This window comes from Pristiophorus japonicus, chromosome 3 (assembly GCF_044704955.1).
Source record: "Pristiophorus japonicus isolate sPriJap1 chromosome 3, sPriJap1.hap1, whole genome shotgun sequence".
NCBI lineage: Eukaryota > Metazoa > Chordata > Chondrichthyes > Pristiophoridae > Pristiophorus > Pristiophorus japonicus.
The window spans coordinates 42,308,836-42,323,901 of record NC_091979.1 but is presented as its reverse complement, the minus strand read 5'-3'; the positions used below and the strand labels follow the sequence as shown (position 1 = coordinate 42,323,901).

Here is a 15,066-nt window from a genome sequence, read left to right as displayed (position 1 = left end):
ATGAATGAGAATACTACATTGTGATTGATGGTCAAGGCCCACCTGATCCCAGGAAGTGCTCACGGTCCCTGGGATGCGTGGGCCTCTGCGCTGGGCAGCGCATCTAGGCCTCGGAGCACAAGTGTCCGTTCCTCCGAGACCACCAGGTACTTTCGCAAAAATAAATTCGGTCAGAAGCCACCGACTGCAATTTTTTGGCTCCTCATTCTTTCGTCTGGCATTACTGAAATTCAAAGGTGAACACACATATACCTGTAACACCGTTAAAATCTACCTGCTACTTCAATGTGAAAACGGTTTAGTACATTATGCCTTATAAAGCATTTGAACAGAGCTGATTGAAGCATCTTATTGCAGTCAGCTATCCACATAACTTTTTACAAACAGACTGACAGAATAAATGCCTCAAAAGTCCAAACAGCAAGCACAGTTTTTTGTAATGTGGCTGAATTCAACAAGTATTGATCTAAAGAAAGTGAAAAAACAAAGACTCCTGAAAATTACAATTCAAATATGTTTAGGAGCAACATCGATAGCCTAAAATATTTGTTTTAAAGTATTGGGTTTACAACATGGGTAGTAAAGGCCAGAGTCAGTAGCTCGTTGGAAAGAAAATGCATGAGTCTTGCCCAATTAACCCCAAAAAGCAACATGTAACCCTAACCACTACTGTCCAACAGCATGCAACTAAGCCCCCTATTGTGGTGAATCTTCTGTGCATATTAAGGTAGCGGAATATTTTTTTTTTTAAAGTCAGCAACAGAGCAATGCTCTCTCTACTCTGGCCCGACTCGAGAACAAATTCCACCCAATTGTATCAGTTCCAACTCCCACAGCGTTCACCCTTGCGGCGGCAACAACAACTTGCATTTATATAGTGCCTTTAACATACTTCACAGGAAAGTTATCAAAGAAAATTTAACACCCAAGCCACAAGGAGATATTGGGACAGGTGAGAAAAAGCTTGATCAAAGAGGTAGGTTTTAAGGAGCACCTTAAAGGAGGAGAGAAGGGTAGAGAGGTGGAGAGGTATAGGCAGGGAATTCCAGAGCTTAGGGCCTAGGCAGCTGAAGGCACAGCCACCAATGGTGGTGCGATTAAAAGCAGGGTGCACAAGAGGCCAGAGTTGGAGGAGCGCCAAAATCTTAAAAGAACGCAAGAAATAGGAGCAGGAGTAGGCCATAAGCCCCCTTGAGCCTGCTCCACCATTTAATATCATGGCTGATCCCATCATGGACTCAGGTCCACTTCCCTGCCCCTTATAAGATCTCGGAGGGTTGCAGGGCTGCAAGAGGTTACAAAGATAGGGAGGGGCGTGGATTTGAAAACAAATTATGTGAATGTTGAAATCGAGGCATTGCAGGACTGGGAGCCAATGTACGTCAGCAAGCACTCAACGACTGAGCATCCACAGCATTCTGGGGTAGAGCATTCCGAAGATTCACCACTCACGAGTTAAGAAATTTCTCATCTCAATCTCAAATGGCCAACCCCTTATCCTGAGACTGTGGCCTCTAATTCTAGAATCTCCAGCCAGGGGAAACAGCCTCTCAGCATCTACCCCGTCAAGCCCGCTAAGAATTTTATACGTTTCAATGAGATCACCTATTATTCTTCTAAACTCCAGAGAATATAGGCCCATTCTACTCAATCTCTCCTCATTAGGACAACCTTCTCATTCCAGGAATCAATCTAGTTAACTTCTGTTGCACCCCACTAAGGAAAGTATAGCCTTCTTTAGGTAAGGAGACCAAAACTGTACACAGCATCTCCCAAACCCACAATCTGTACCACCTAAAAGGACAAAGGCAGCAGGTGCATGGGAATACCCCACTACCTCCAAGTCACACACCATCCGGGCTGGGAAATATACCACTGTTCCTTCATAATCACTGGTACAAAATCCGAACCCCCAAATTAGATTTGTCAAACACAATGTCCCTTTGATAAAGCTTTGGAATAGTGGAGTATAGAGGTAACAAAGGCACATTAAATGTCAAATTAGGGGCAGATCTGTGCTATGTGCCCAGTAACTGGATCTACAATGCCGACTCAATTTTAATTCAAACTTTTACAGCCAGCAGAGCAAGTAGACTACAGAGCTCCAGGAAGTGTTTAAGGAAACCATAGTACTGTGTACAAACTAGATAGCATCTCCTTATTAAGTAACATTTTCCTACATAAGATATGGGGCTCAATTTTCGCCAATGCCATTTTTTGGCACACGGCCAGAGTTATGCCAGTTTTTCTTGGCCCCAACTACTCCAAAAAAAAGTAGACAGTTTCCTTGTTCTATTTTTTGAAATTGGTGCCATGCAACCTGTCCTGTAGCCTCCGGGGGGGGGGGGGGTGGAGCCGAATGCCTGCGATGAAAAAACAATACCGCCCTTTCCGTGCATGCGTGAAAAAAAAGGGACGTTTTTGATGTGATTCCTATGGGCGCACATGCCCAGTACAGCTCCCGGTCTACATTCGGCCATTTTTAAAGAGCCAATTGTGTGTGAGAACTGTAATTCTCATTGGAAAAAATCGGAGCTGCAATACAAGATGCAATGCGACGACAGGACCAAGAATCTCTTACAGGATGAAGTGGAGGCATTAGTTACTGAAATTGAGGCTAGAGGGCACGAGCTGGACTGGACACCAGCAGAGGTCACACAAAAGTTTCACCAAAAGAAATGAAGAAACGCTGGAACCAACTTGCAGAAGATTACTATGCATTGGTGACCACTCCGAGGTCTGGAGGCCAGTGCATAAAGAAATGGCAGTGCCTTGGTCAAGCAGTTCGTGTAAGTAATATTTTCATTTATTCAATGGAATTGCAATTGTAAATGTGACCAGCTGTATATGTCCCACCCATCAGAAAGACGCCCTCTCTAAAAAGTTATATTTTCGTCTTTGCAGAGGAAAGTGGCACACAACAAACGAGAAAGAACTTGAACAAGAGGAGGCCTGGCAAATCTGCAGCCACTTGGAAGAGAGGATCGCTGCTTTGATGGGTCCTGCCTGGAGAAAAGCAATCACCACTGCACAAGCTGGGCCCACACTCGAGGGAGAGGGTAAGTCCTGCAAATTCCACAGTCTGGCTTTGCTAAATGTTAAGTACTGCGCGGGCTAGCCATGCTTCAGTTCATGGGGATGTCTCCGTCAGCTACGCTTCGGTTGATGCAATGTCTTATCATTCATCGTGGTCCTTCAAATAAGCCTGCTGCCTGTGCTGTGCGAGCTCACTCATGCCACCCACCCTGCCCCCTCCTCTGCTGCTAAGCATTTGTCTGTTGTTATATTTTGCAGAACTTGAGGCCAACCCTGGCGATGCAGAAGATTCAGACGCGAAGCCTGACACAAGAAGAACATCTTCCAATCCCATCTTCCAGACCAAGAGCGAGGAGGTGAGGGGGAAGGGTGGATGAATCCCACACTGTTGTACTCTTTCTAAAGGAGATGCAGGTGCCGTCCATTGAGGAGCCAGCCCCTTCCCTGAGTGGTATGAGTATTGCTGGGACATTCCATGGTTTCCCACTGTCTGAGGCTGTGGGTCTCAGTGGGGTGCAGTGAGGCACACCCAAAGCCCCACCGTCAGAGGCTGCGGGTCCCAGTGGGATGCAGCAAGCCACACCCAGGGTGAGGTGGGGAAGGAGAGCTCGACCGTGCTCTCCTGAGGTGCAGGGTCTAACAGATGTGGTTCAGATGATGGCAATGATTGCGGAGAGCACTGACCTTACTAGATCATTCCTGGACACCATCAGTGCGGTGGGTGATGCGGTATCGGGACTGTCGGGAGAAGTAACAACACTCTCACGAGAAATTGGATCACTGTCCGGGAATATGAGGGAGGGAATGTCGGAGTTAGCTGCTGCAATAAGGGAACACGCCTGATCCTCGCGCTCATTGACAAAATCAACTGCCACTCCCACCCCAATCCAGCCGCTGAAGAGGCCCAAGCTGGGCCCTCCACATTACCGCCTGCCCCCGCACCCGCACGCCCCCCCCTCCAAATCAAGAAGTGCGCATTACCTGAGATGTGCGAAAGAATAAGCTTGGTACCAACCCGAGAAATGCTGCGCCACCGCCTGCGGGCAGGGCTGGAGCCAACAAGACCAAGCACAGCGGGCGGTCTTAGAATAAGGGGGAGGAGAGATGGGTGCAGCCTTTCTTTGCTGCTGTTACATAGAAACATAGAAAATAGGTGCAGGAGTAGGCCTTCGAGCCTGCACCACCATTCAATAAGATCATGGCTGATCATTCACCTCAGTAACCCTTCCCTGTTTTCTCTCCATACCCCTTGATCCCTTTAGCAGTTAGGGCCATATCTAACCCCCTCTTGAATATATTCAACGAACTGTCATAAACAACTCTTTGCGGTAGAGAATTCCACAGGTTAACAACTCTCTCAGAATGAAGAAGTTTCTCCTCATCTCGGTCCTAATGGCTTACCTCTTATCCTTAGACTGTGACCCCTGGTTCTGGACTTCCCCAACATCAGGAACATTCTTCCTGCATCTAATCTGTCCAGTCCCGTCAGAATTTTATATGTTTCTATGAGATCCCCTCTCATTCTTCTAAACTCCAGTGAATACAGGCCCAGTCGATCCAGTTTCTCCTCATATGTCAGTCTACCATCCCGGGAATCAGTCTGGCGAACCTTCGCTGCACTCCCTCAATAGCAAGAACATCCTTCCTCAGATTAGGAGACCAAAACTGAACACAGTATTCCAGGTGAGGCCTCACCAAGGCCTTGTACAACTGCAGTAAGAATTCCTATACTCAAACTCCCCTAACTATGAAGGCCAACATGCCATTTGCCTTCTTCACCACCTGTTGTACCTGCATGCCAACTTTCAATGACTGATGTACCATGACACCTAGGTCTCATTGTACCTCCCCTTTTCCTAATCTGCCGCCATTCAGATAATATTCTGCCTTCACGTTTTTGCCACCAAAGTGGATAACCTCACATTTATCCACATTATACTGCATCTGCCATGCATTTGCCCACTCACCTAACCTGTCCAAGTCACCCTGCAGTCTCCTTCTCACAGATCACACCGCCACCCAGCTTAGTGTCATCTGCAAACTTGGATATATTACACTCAATTCCTTCATCTAAATCATTGATGTATATTGTAAATAGCTGGGGTCCCAGCACTGAGCCCTGCAGCACCCCACTAGTCACTGCCTGCCATTCTGAAAAGGACCCGTTTATCCCGACTCTCTGCTTCCTGTCTGCCAACCAGTTCTCTATCCACATCAATACATTACCCCCAATACCATGTGCTTTAATTTTGCACAACAATCTCGTGTGGGACCTTGTCAAAAGCCTTTTTAAAGTCCAAATACACCACATCCACTGGTTCTCCCTTGTCCACTCTACTAGTTACATCCTCAAAAAATATGGCCCTTACGGCTAAAGAGATCAAGGGGTATGGAGAGAAAGGAGGAAAGGGGTACTGAAGTGAATGATCAGCCATGATCTTATTGAATGGTGGTGCAGGTTCGAAGGGCCGAATGGCCTACTCCTGCACCTATTTTCTATGTTTCTATATGTGAGTTAGTGGAATATTCTAAAGTTCAAAAACAACAGGCTTGAATGGTAATGCGAAATTTTGCAAGTTGCAGAGTTCCTATTTTTCTGAAGTCCACAGGAGATGCTACCATCAAGACTGCCTGGTCCAAATTGTTCTCCCATAGTAGACATCAACAGTGACTACAAGACACTAGCATATCACCCAATAGCTATTTTTAGGGTTGTAATTTAGGTGATGCAGACTTCATGCCGTGTTTCATTTCAAGCACACCTTAATAATGCTACAAGAGATAAATTAAACAAGTGGACATTCTGGCAGACTACCGTTAATCACTTGTAAGTCCTTTTAATTTGAATTTTAAAGTTTAGCCCGAAGTATTATTAATCCATTTTTGCCAATAAAAATAAGTTTATTTTTCTAATTGTATCCTCCTTTCTTTCTAGGGGTAACAGACTTAGTACCTGAAAAAATAAATTCAGTTCTAAAAGGTGATTAAACATACTCCCATCCAATGTTCTCTTTAAGTTGTGCGGTCATGCAGCGCTCCACAAGTACCGCACAGCCAACGAGCCTGCTTTTAAATAGAAAAGCCGTGTACGTTCAGAGTTTTGAATTGCCCGCACAGCCCGTTAAAAGGGGCGGCGCGGGGCAAAATAAAATTAGAGGAAACATTGCTCACATCTCCTATAAAACATTAAAAATAATAATTAAACCAAACATTCCTTTCTCCTTTTCCCCAGATTAGGTGAACTAACAGACTTAATTATCACTCCCATCGCTGCATCACTTGGAAAAAACAAGGTGTGTAAGCTGTCTTTTTATCTCGGGTTTAAATTTAATCCAAAATGATGGCATAACATCCGACAGGTGTAAACATCGCCTCAGTCCACAACATAAAAACTGTCTACAGCTTAACAATCTCACAACACAAATGGCTGGTGTTAGAAACTGATATCACAATCAATAGGGAGCTCAGTAGGAGGTTGCAGATCAAGCGAGCCAAGAATGCGGATGTTGATATTGGATGCTAAAAGTAATAATCTCATTTTTAAAAAATTCTTGACTTGAGCAAAAATATTTAATATGTTACCCCCATCTCAACCAGTGGTCTATGCAAAATATGCCACGATGGTTCACTCATTATTCTATACACAAGTCATGCTCCCTTTGGTCGAACATTAATAGCACTTAACATAGTTGATGTATGCCAGTCAAAATTAAATGATTAAAATGTGATAATCAATAAGTTACTATAAGTAACAGTGCACAGACTTTTGGTTCTTTTAATGCCTTTATTTTCTCTCACTATGATGTTTTATATCCACCAGTGTTTTGCTTTTCTGATAAGCAATTTTCACAACATACAACCCATGTTGTAATTACAACTTGTTTCCCCCCCCCCCCCCTTTGTGTGTGTGCAACATTATTAAAGGTTTCTTATCTATCAGTTCTGAAAGAACAATACCAAAATAATAACGGGCCTTTTTACAAATACTAACCGACCGGTTTACTTCCAGCATGTACTGTCATCTTCTAAGTTTTATTTTGCAGAATCACAACATGATTAATTCCATCAACAAGTACAGCTCCTTTATTACAATTGAAAGTTCACTTACAGCAGTATAGGTTTCGAGAGGTTGAAGGAATCGTACCCTGGCCTTTTATACGGTCCTCTAACTCTCAAAAAGAGCATGGCTGACCTAAAGCCAAAAATGTAAAGCGACCTCCGGCAGGAGTTTTCACGTCACTTGAGTCTGACATGTGGAGTAGAACTCCATTGTGAGAGGTGATGAATGAAGATGGGTTTGAGAAGTGCTCAAGTAATTCAACAGACCTGCCCGCCGAAGACAGTTGTCGGGGGAAACAGAGCTCTCTCATTTGGGCTAAAAGCAATTTGCAGCCTGCAATATAACTCAGGTATTACCAGCTGTACTTTGTAGTCTACAGCTATCAGATTGTGACCAGCTGTGTGTAATAAACCAGCAGGTTTACTCCATTTCTTGAAAACTAAAAGCTACACAAGATTAGTTACCAAAAATTATAATATAAACAGTTAAAAATTGCATTCTCCAATCTTCCCCCATCCACCCCTTCAAAAAAGTATAATATAACTGCCCATAAAAATCCAGCAGCACAGAACTTTAAAAATGCAATTACTGGCACTGTATTGCAAAACATCTTATCTATTTTGCCACATAGGCAAAAACCTAGCGCAGTCCTTTTGGTTTTCTGTAGTACTTATGAACATTACTAATATAGAAAACAGCACAGTACTGCAGACTTTTATTTTCTGCTTCAGTAGTACTCTCATCTACATGTTGCCCCTTGGCGAAATCATCCAGAAACACTGTCAGTTTCCACATGAACGTTGATAACACCCAGCTCTACCTCAATACCACTTCTCTCAACTCCTCCACAATCTCTAAATTGTCAGACTGCTTATCCGACAGCCAGTTCTGGACGAGCAAAAATTTTCTCTAATTAAATATTGGGAAGACTGAAGCCATTGTTTTCGGTCCCCGCCACAAACTCCGTTCCTTCCCTGGATGGACACTGCTCCATCCTTCTCCCCAACTCCTGTCTGAGGCTAAAGCAGATTGTTCTCCTTGGTGTCATATTTGACCCTGAAATGAGCTTTCGGCCACATATAACTTGACTACTTCAACACACACCTGGCTGGCCTCCTATATTCTACCCTAAAGGTGATCCAAAACTCGGCTGCCCGGTTAAGCAACGCCTCAATTTCAAAATTCTCATCCTTATTTTCAAATCCCTCCATATCTCTGTAATCCCCTCCAGCCCCACAACCCAACCCCACGAGATGTCTGTGTTCCTCTAATTCTGCCCCCTGAGCAACCCTGATTGTAATCGCTCAACCATTGGTGGCCGTGCCTTCTGTTGCCTAGGCCCCAAGCTCTGGAACTCCCTACCTAAACCTCTCCGCCTCTCTTTCCTCCTTCAAGTCACGCCTTAAAACATAAATCTTCAACTAAGTTTTTGGTCACCAGCGCTAATTTCTACTTATGTGGCTCAGTGTCAAATTTTTATCGCATAATACTCCTGTGAAGTGCCTTGGGACAATTGATTACATATATAAATACACGTTGTTGTTGTTGCAGTTAAGTTCTGCACTGTTAATGCTCCAAGCTCTGGAATTTCCTCCCTAAACCCGTCGGTCTCACTAGCCTCCTTTAAGACGTTCCTTAAAACCTACCTTTATTAAGCACCTTGAACATTTTACTAAGTTAAAAAGGTGCTATATAAATACAAGTTGTTTTTGGAAGAAAAAATACCTACTTTAGGGAATGCCAGAGTACATACAACAAAATTACCTTTAATGCTGCACAGGACCAAATGTAGCCATTGAATACACAGAGGATTTATTGCACAGCCAAGTCATCACATCAGGAAAAAATATAATGACTGATTGTTTAACTAAAATATACTTCACATATATTTATACATTAGCTGTCATCTTGAGCAAACAGCGCTTTTTTCACAAACTACTTTTTGACCAATGAAACCATGTTGCAGACCATTGCTCTCACATACTGTTCCCACAGATTGTTTATTACATCTGCAAAATAGAAACTAATACGCAAACACTTCATGAAACAAATATATAGAAATAAGTATACAATGCTCCACAGACACAAGAACCAGAACCACAGCCGGCATTATATACACACAACAAATTACTACACACACCTATAATAATCCCATATGATGCCCGCACAGATAGAAGACACATTCTTCTGTTTTCCCTTTTGCCAACTTTCACTAAGATTTAACATTAACTCACCATTGCACAAGTAGAATATATGTCCCATTATAATTATTGACTCATGGAACGTACCAGGCAAAGCACACACTCAAATTAGGTGCAGTATGGACTACTTGTCATTTAGATGCTGAATTGCACTTCAACCCACAATACTACGATGATACACATTTAAAACAGAAATCAGGAAAATGTTTGGAGCAAGATTCTTGATCCAAAAATAAAAGTTTTTAAAAAATTATAAAATACAAAAAAATTTTCCAAAAGGAGATCCATCAAAACAGGACACATTTTTAAACTGACCATGTGCACTGTTACAAATGAGTGGATGGATCAGATATTGTAAATGAGATGGTAAGACACAAAAGGAGGCATAATGAGAGAAGTAAAAGATAAATACAAAACTAAGTGTATGAATAGCTAAAGTAGATAGAATGGAAAGTATGAAAAGCAGCAAGACAGAGCAAGTTCAGTTGGAGGGTGAGACCAGTGTCCTAAGCTTAAAGGAGACTACAAAGGTATGAGGGCAGAGTTGGCTAAAGTGGACGGGGAAAATAAAGTATGGAATGGTTGATGAACAGTGGCAGACATTTAAGGAGATATTTCATAACTCCCAACAAAATATATCCCAATGAGAAGGAAAGACTGTGAGAAGAGATAACCATCAGTGGTTTACTAAGGAAATAAGGGATGGTATCAAATTGAAAACAAGGGCATACATTGTGGCCAAGACTAGTGGGAGGCCAGAGGATTGGGAAATTTTAAAAGCCAGCAAAGAACTAAAAAAAAATGATAAAGGGAAGATAGATTATGAAAGTAAACTAGCACGAAATGTAAAAACAGATAGTAAGAGTTTCTACAGGTACATAAAAAGGAAGAGAATGGCTAAAGTAAATGTTGGTCCCATAGAGAATGAGACTGGAGAATTAATAATGGATGACAGGGAAATGACAGAGACATTGAACAAATATTTTGTATCGGTATTCATGGTAGAAGACATTAAAAACATTGCAATAGTGGATAATCACAGGGCTATAGGGAGGGAGGTACTTAATACAATCACAATCACTAATGAAGTAGTACTCGATAAAATAAATGGGACTAAAGGCAGACAAGTCCCCTGGACCTGATAGCCGACATCCTAGGGTCTTAAAAGAAGTGGCTGCAGAGATAGTGGATGCTTTGGTTGTAATCTACCAAAATTCCTTGGATTCTGGGGCAGTCCCAGCGGATTGGAAAACCGCAAATGTAACACCAAAAAGCAGGAAACTATAGACCAGTTAGCCTAACTTCTGTCGTTGGGAAAATGCGGGACATTTGGAAAAGCGTAATTTAATCAAGCAAAGTTAGCATGGTTTTATGAAAGGGAAATCATGTTTGACAAATTTGCTGGAGTTTTTTGAGGACGTAACGAGCAGGATGGATAAGGGGGAACCAGTGGATGTGCTGTATTTAGATTTCCAGAAGGAAATCGATAAGGTGCCACGTAAAATGTTACTGCACAAGATAAAAATTCACGGGGTTGAGGTTAATATATTAGCATGGACAGAGGATTGGCTAACTAACAGAAAATAGGGAGTCGGGATAAATGGGTAATTTTCCGGTTGGCAAACAGTAACTAGTGGGATGCCGCAGGGATCTGTGCTAGGGCCTCAACTATTTACAATCTTATATTAGACTTCGATGAAGGGACTGAGTGTAATGTAGCCAAGTTTCCTGATGATACAAAGATGCATGGGAAAGCAAATTGTGAGGTCACAAAAAATCTGCAAAGGGATATAGACAGGCTAAGTGAGTGGACAAACATTTGGCAGATGGAGTATAATGTGGGAACGTTATCCACATTGGCAGAAAAAATAGAAAAGCAAATTATAATTTAAATGGAGAAAAATTGCAGTGTACTGCTGTAGAGAGAAACCTCGTGGTCCTTGTACATGAAACTCAAAAAGTTAGTGTTGTGTATCTGTAAAGCATGCACTCCCATGTTCCGTCACCAGGGAGCTCATCCCCTGAAGTCCCAAAGGATCCGAGCATCCCTTGGGAGCACTGTATATAAGCCGGCCCCCAAGGCCTGTTCCTCACTCTGGAGTGTCTTATTAAAGACTGAGGTCACTGTTACTTTAACCTCCCTGTGTGCAACCGCATCTGTTAGGAACACAATAGTTAGTATGCAAATAAAGCAAGTAATCAGGAAGGCAAATGGAATGTTGGCCTTTATTGCAAGGGGGATAGAGTATAAAAGCAGATAAGTCCTGCTACAACTGTACATGGTATTGGTGCGGCCATACCTAGAGTACTGCGTACAGTTTTGGTCTCCGCATTTCAGGAAGGACATACTTGCATTGGAGGCTGTTCAGAGAAGGTTCACTAGGTTAATTCCGGAGATGAAGGGGTTGACTTATGAGGATAGGTTGAGTAGGTTGAGCCAAAACTCACTGGAGTTCAGAAGAATGAGAGGTGATCTTATTGAAACATACAAGATAATGAGGGGGCTGGACAAGGTGGATGCAGAGTATATTTCCACTCGTAGGTGAAACTAAAACTAGGGGAAATAGTCCCAGAACAAGGAGACGCCCATTTAAAACTGAGATGAGGAGAAATGTATTCTCTGAGGGTTGTAAATCTGTGGAATTCTCTGCCGCAGAGAGCTGTGGAGGCTGGGTCATTGAATATATTTAAGGCAGAGACTGACAGATTTTTGAGCGATAAGGGAATAAAGGGTTATGGGGAGCAGGCAGGGAGGTGGAGCTGAGTCCAAGTTCAGATCAGCCATGATCTTATTAAATGGCGGAGCAGGCTCGAGGGGCCAGGTCAGGCAGCATCTGTGGACAGAGAAACAGTTGACATATCAGATCGATTACCTTTTGTCAGAACTGGAAATGGTTAGAGATGAACAGGATTTAAGCAAGTAGAGGCAGAAAGAACAAAAGGGAATTTACACCTCCTCTAGAATCATCCTTTGTTTCTTAACCTGTTGCATTACCATCTCCTTTCACCTTGCACCATCATCCCTTTGGTGATTTAATCTCTCTTGCCTTCTGTCATGTATGTAACCTTCATGACAACACTGCATACTGTATACACCGAAGAAATGCACACCTTGACCACAGGGGGTGAACTTGTGGGAGACACTCCTCACCTGGTCATCCAGGTATATAAAGGGAGGTCCCACGCAGGGTCATCACTTCTTGGTCCTGTGAATAAAGGTTCAGGTCACAGAGTGACCTTGTCTGCAGAATGTGCCTCGTGTGAATTTATAGTAGTGTGTAAGGGCATTACACCTTCCACCATATCAAAGACCTTTCCTTGTGTTCTTTCCTCCCCTCCACCTTTTCCCTGCCTCTGTACTTACAACAGGTATATCTCCAAGCTTCCCTAGTTCTGACAAAAGGTCACCAACCTGAAACGTTACCTCTTTCTCTCGCTCCACTGATGCTGCCTGGCCTGATGAGTATTTACCACATTTTCTGCTTTTATTTCAGATTTCCAGCATCCAGAGTATCTTGTTTTTGTACAAGTTCTACCCCATTACGTAACCAAGACAGAGTGCAGCAAATACATTTTTCAAATAAATATTGAGTAAGATTGGTTTTGTCAGATATAAGTGGTTCTGAAATTTTAAAAGTGAATGAATTAAATTAGATGGATCTTGATATAAATGAGATTGATTGAATAGTCTGGACATGCCTAATACTATAAACAAGACTGAGGCTGATTTTAGAAATAAAAAAGTGTAAAACTGAATTAATCTGATAGGAATGAGATTAGAGAGAGAGAATAGGTCTGAAACTGTGACACTGAATGAATCGGATGTCATAATGACTGAGTGAGTGGGGCTGTGTGTGGGGGAGATACTCTGTTTGAGACTAAGTTATTGAGGCATTGATTACAAGTAAATGAATAGAGTGAGATTGTCTAAAACCAAGTGTGAAAGAGAAACTGATACAATAAGCAAAATACTGCGGATGCTGGAATCTGAAATGAGGAAAGAAAATACTAGAAACATTCAGCAGTTCAGGTCAGCATCTGTGCAGAGAGTAACTGCCTGACACTGCTGAATATTTCCAGCACTTTGTGATTTTATGAGAGACTGGGCGGGTGGGATGTGAATGGGTTGAGTGATAATGAACAGTGAGACAGACGACTCGCTCCTCCCCCCCACCTCTCCTCCCCGCCCTGGTTTACCCGCTGGTCTGAGCCCACCTTGGTGGTTGAAGAGTCTCCAGAGTTTGGTGAAGATGATGCCCATTCTCCAGGCAGGCGGGGCCTGTAGCAACCGTCGCGCCAGCCGGACCAGTCCGGTGAAGCCCGGGGCCTGCCGTCAGCGACCTGGGGGCGGGGGGGAGCAGCAACAGCGGCGTCAGGTCCAGCCCCTCTCCGGTGTAGTGGCAGCGACGCTTCCTGTCCTAACAGCAGCCGCTGCTCGACGACGTACGGCCGGCGGGGAGAGCCATCGCAGGTACGGCGAGGACCGACAATCCCTGTCGCTCCGTCTCCTCCAGCAGCGCCGAGCGCGGGGCGGGGGGGAACTGCGCCTGCGCATTAAACCCGGCGTTAAACGACAGACACACACACCGCGCCTGCGCTGCGGCGCACTAACGATCGCGGCTAGCCTATACTGCGCCCTAAACTGGCACTGCGCATGCGCATGAAAGCGCAGCCTGGCGCGCGCGCACACACAGACACACACACTCAAACCACGCCTGCGCACTGAGCCGCCTTTACACACATGCGCACTCGCACTCAGAAACGCACTAGTATGTTGTGTTGGTGCTTTTGAGGCCAGTTGGGATGAAGCGGGAATGATAGAGTGTGTGCAAGAGATGTTCTTGCTGAGGTGAAGTCTGTTCATTGTACATATTTGTGAGGGAATAGCCAGAAACTAACGAGACGTCTGGTCAGGAAAGACGTGCACAAGGTCGGTTTCTTTCCCCCCACGGACAATTGTCGACTGGAAGCAGTTAGATAACTGACTTGGAACAGCAAACTCACCAAACACCTTGAGGCATAACCTGGATAATTTGAATGAGTACTGCCACTGTTGTGCTGGCCCAGTGACCGCGCCCCCCACTTACAAAGTTGGCGGAATACAGCAAGACTGCCGATTCAACCGAGACAAGACATAGTGAAATTTATCACCCAATGCTATTTAACTTTATTGACTAGCCCAGATGAACCATGGCTGTTGGTGCAGGACACAGCCAACATTGAAGAGAGCAAGAGAGACGGCAATGTAAAAGAAATACTTGCATTTATATAATGCCTCTCACAACCTCTGGACATTCCAAAACACTTTACAGAGGGTGGTAAATCTATGGAATTCTCTACCACAGAGAGCGGTGGAGGCTGGGTCATTGAATATAACTAAGATGGAGATGGACAGATTTTTGAATGATAAGGGAGTCAAGGGTTATGGGGAACAGGCAGAGAAGTGGAGTTGAGGCCAAGATCAGATCAGCCATGATCTTATTGAATGGCCGAGCAGGCTCGAGGGGCCAAATAGCCTATTCCTGCCCCTATTTCTTATGTTTACTGCCAATGAAGGATTTTTGAAGTGTTGTCACTTGTAATGTAAGAACCATGGCAGCCAATTTGCACACAGCAAGGTCACACAGACAACAATGTGATAATGACCAGATCATTTTTTTTTTAGGGATGCTGGTTGAGGGATAAATGTTGGCCTGGACACCACAGAGAGCTCCCCAGCTCTTCTTTGAAATAGTGTCATGGGACTTTTTACAGCCACCTGAAAGAGCA

General features: G+C 43.8%; 1 protein-coding gene across 1 annotated transcript in view; it reads right to left on the bottom strand.

Annotated features, from left to right (window-relative positions):
- arl5a (ADP-ribosylation factor-like 5A) overlaps positions 1-13,827 on the bottom strand; it is a 70,581-nt gene extending 56,754 nt beyond the window's left edge. The window contains exon 1 of the mRNA XM_070875300.1: positions 13,513-13,827. Within this exon, the coding sequence (XP_070731401.1) occupies positions 13,513-13,558 (46 nt within the window). The 5' untranslated portion in view covers positions 13,559-13,827. The remainder of the gene's footprint in view (positions 1-13,512) is intronic.
- Between the last annotated feature and the right edge of the window lie 1,239 nt (positions 13,828-15,066).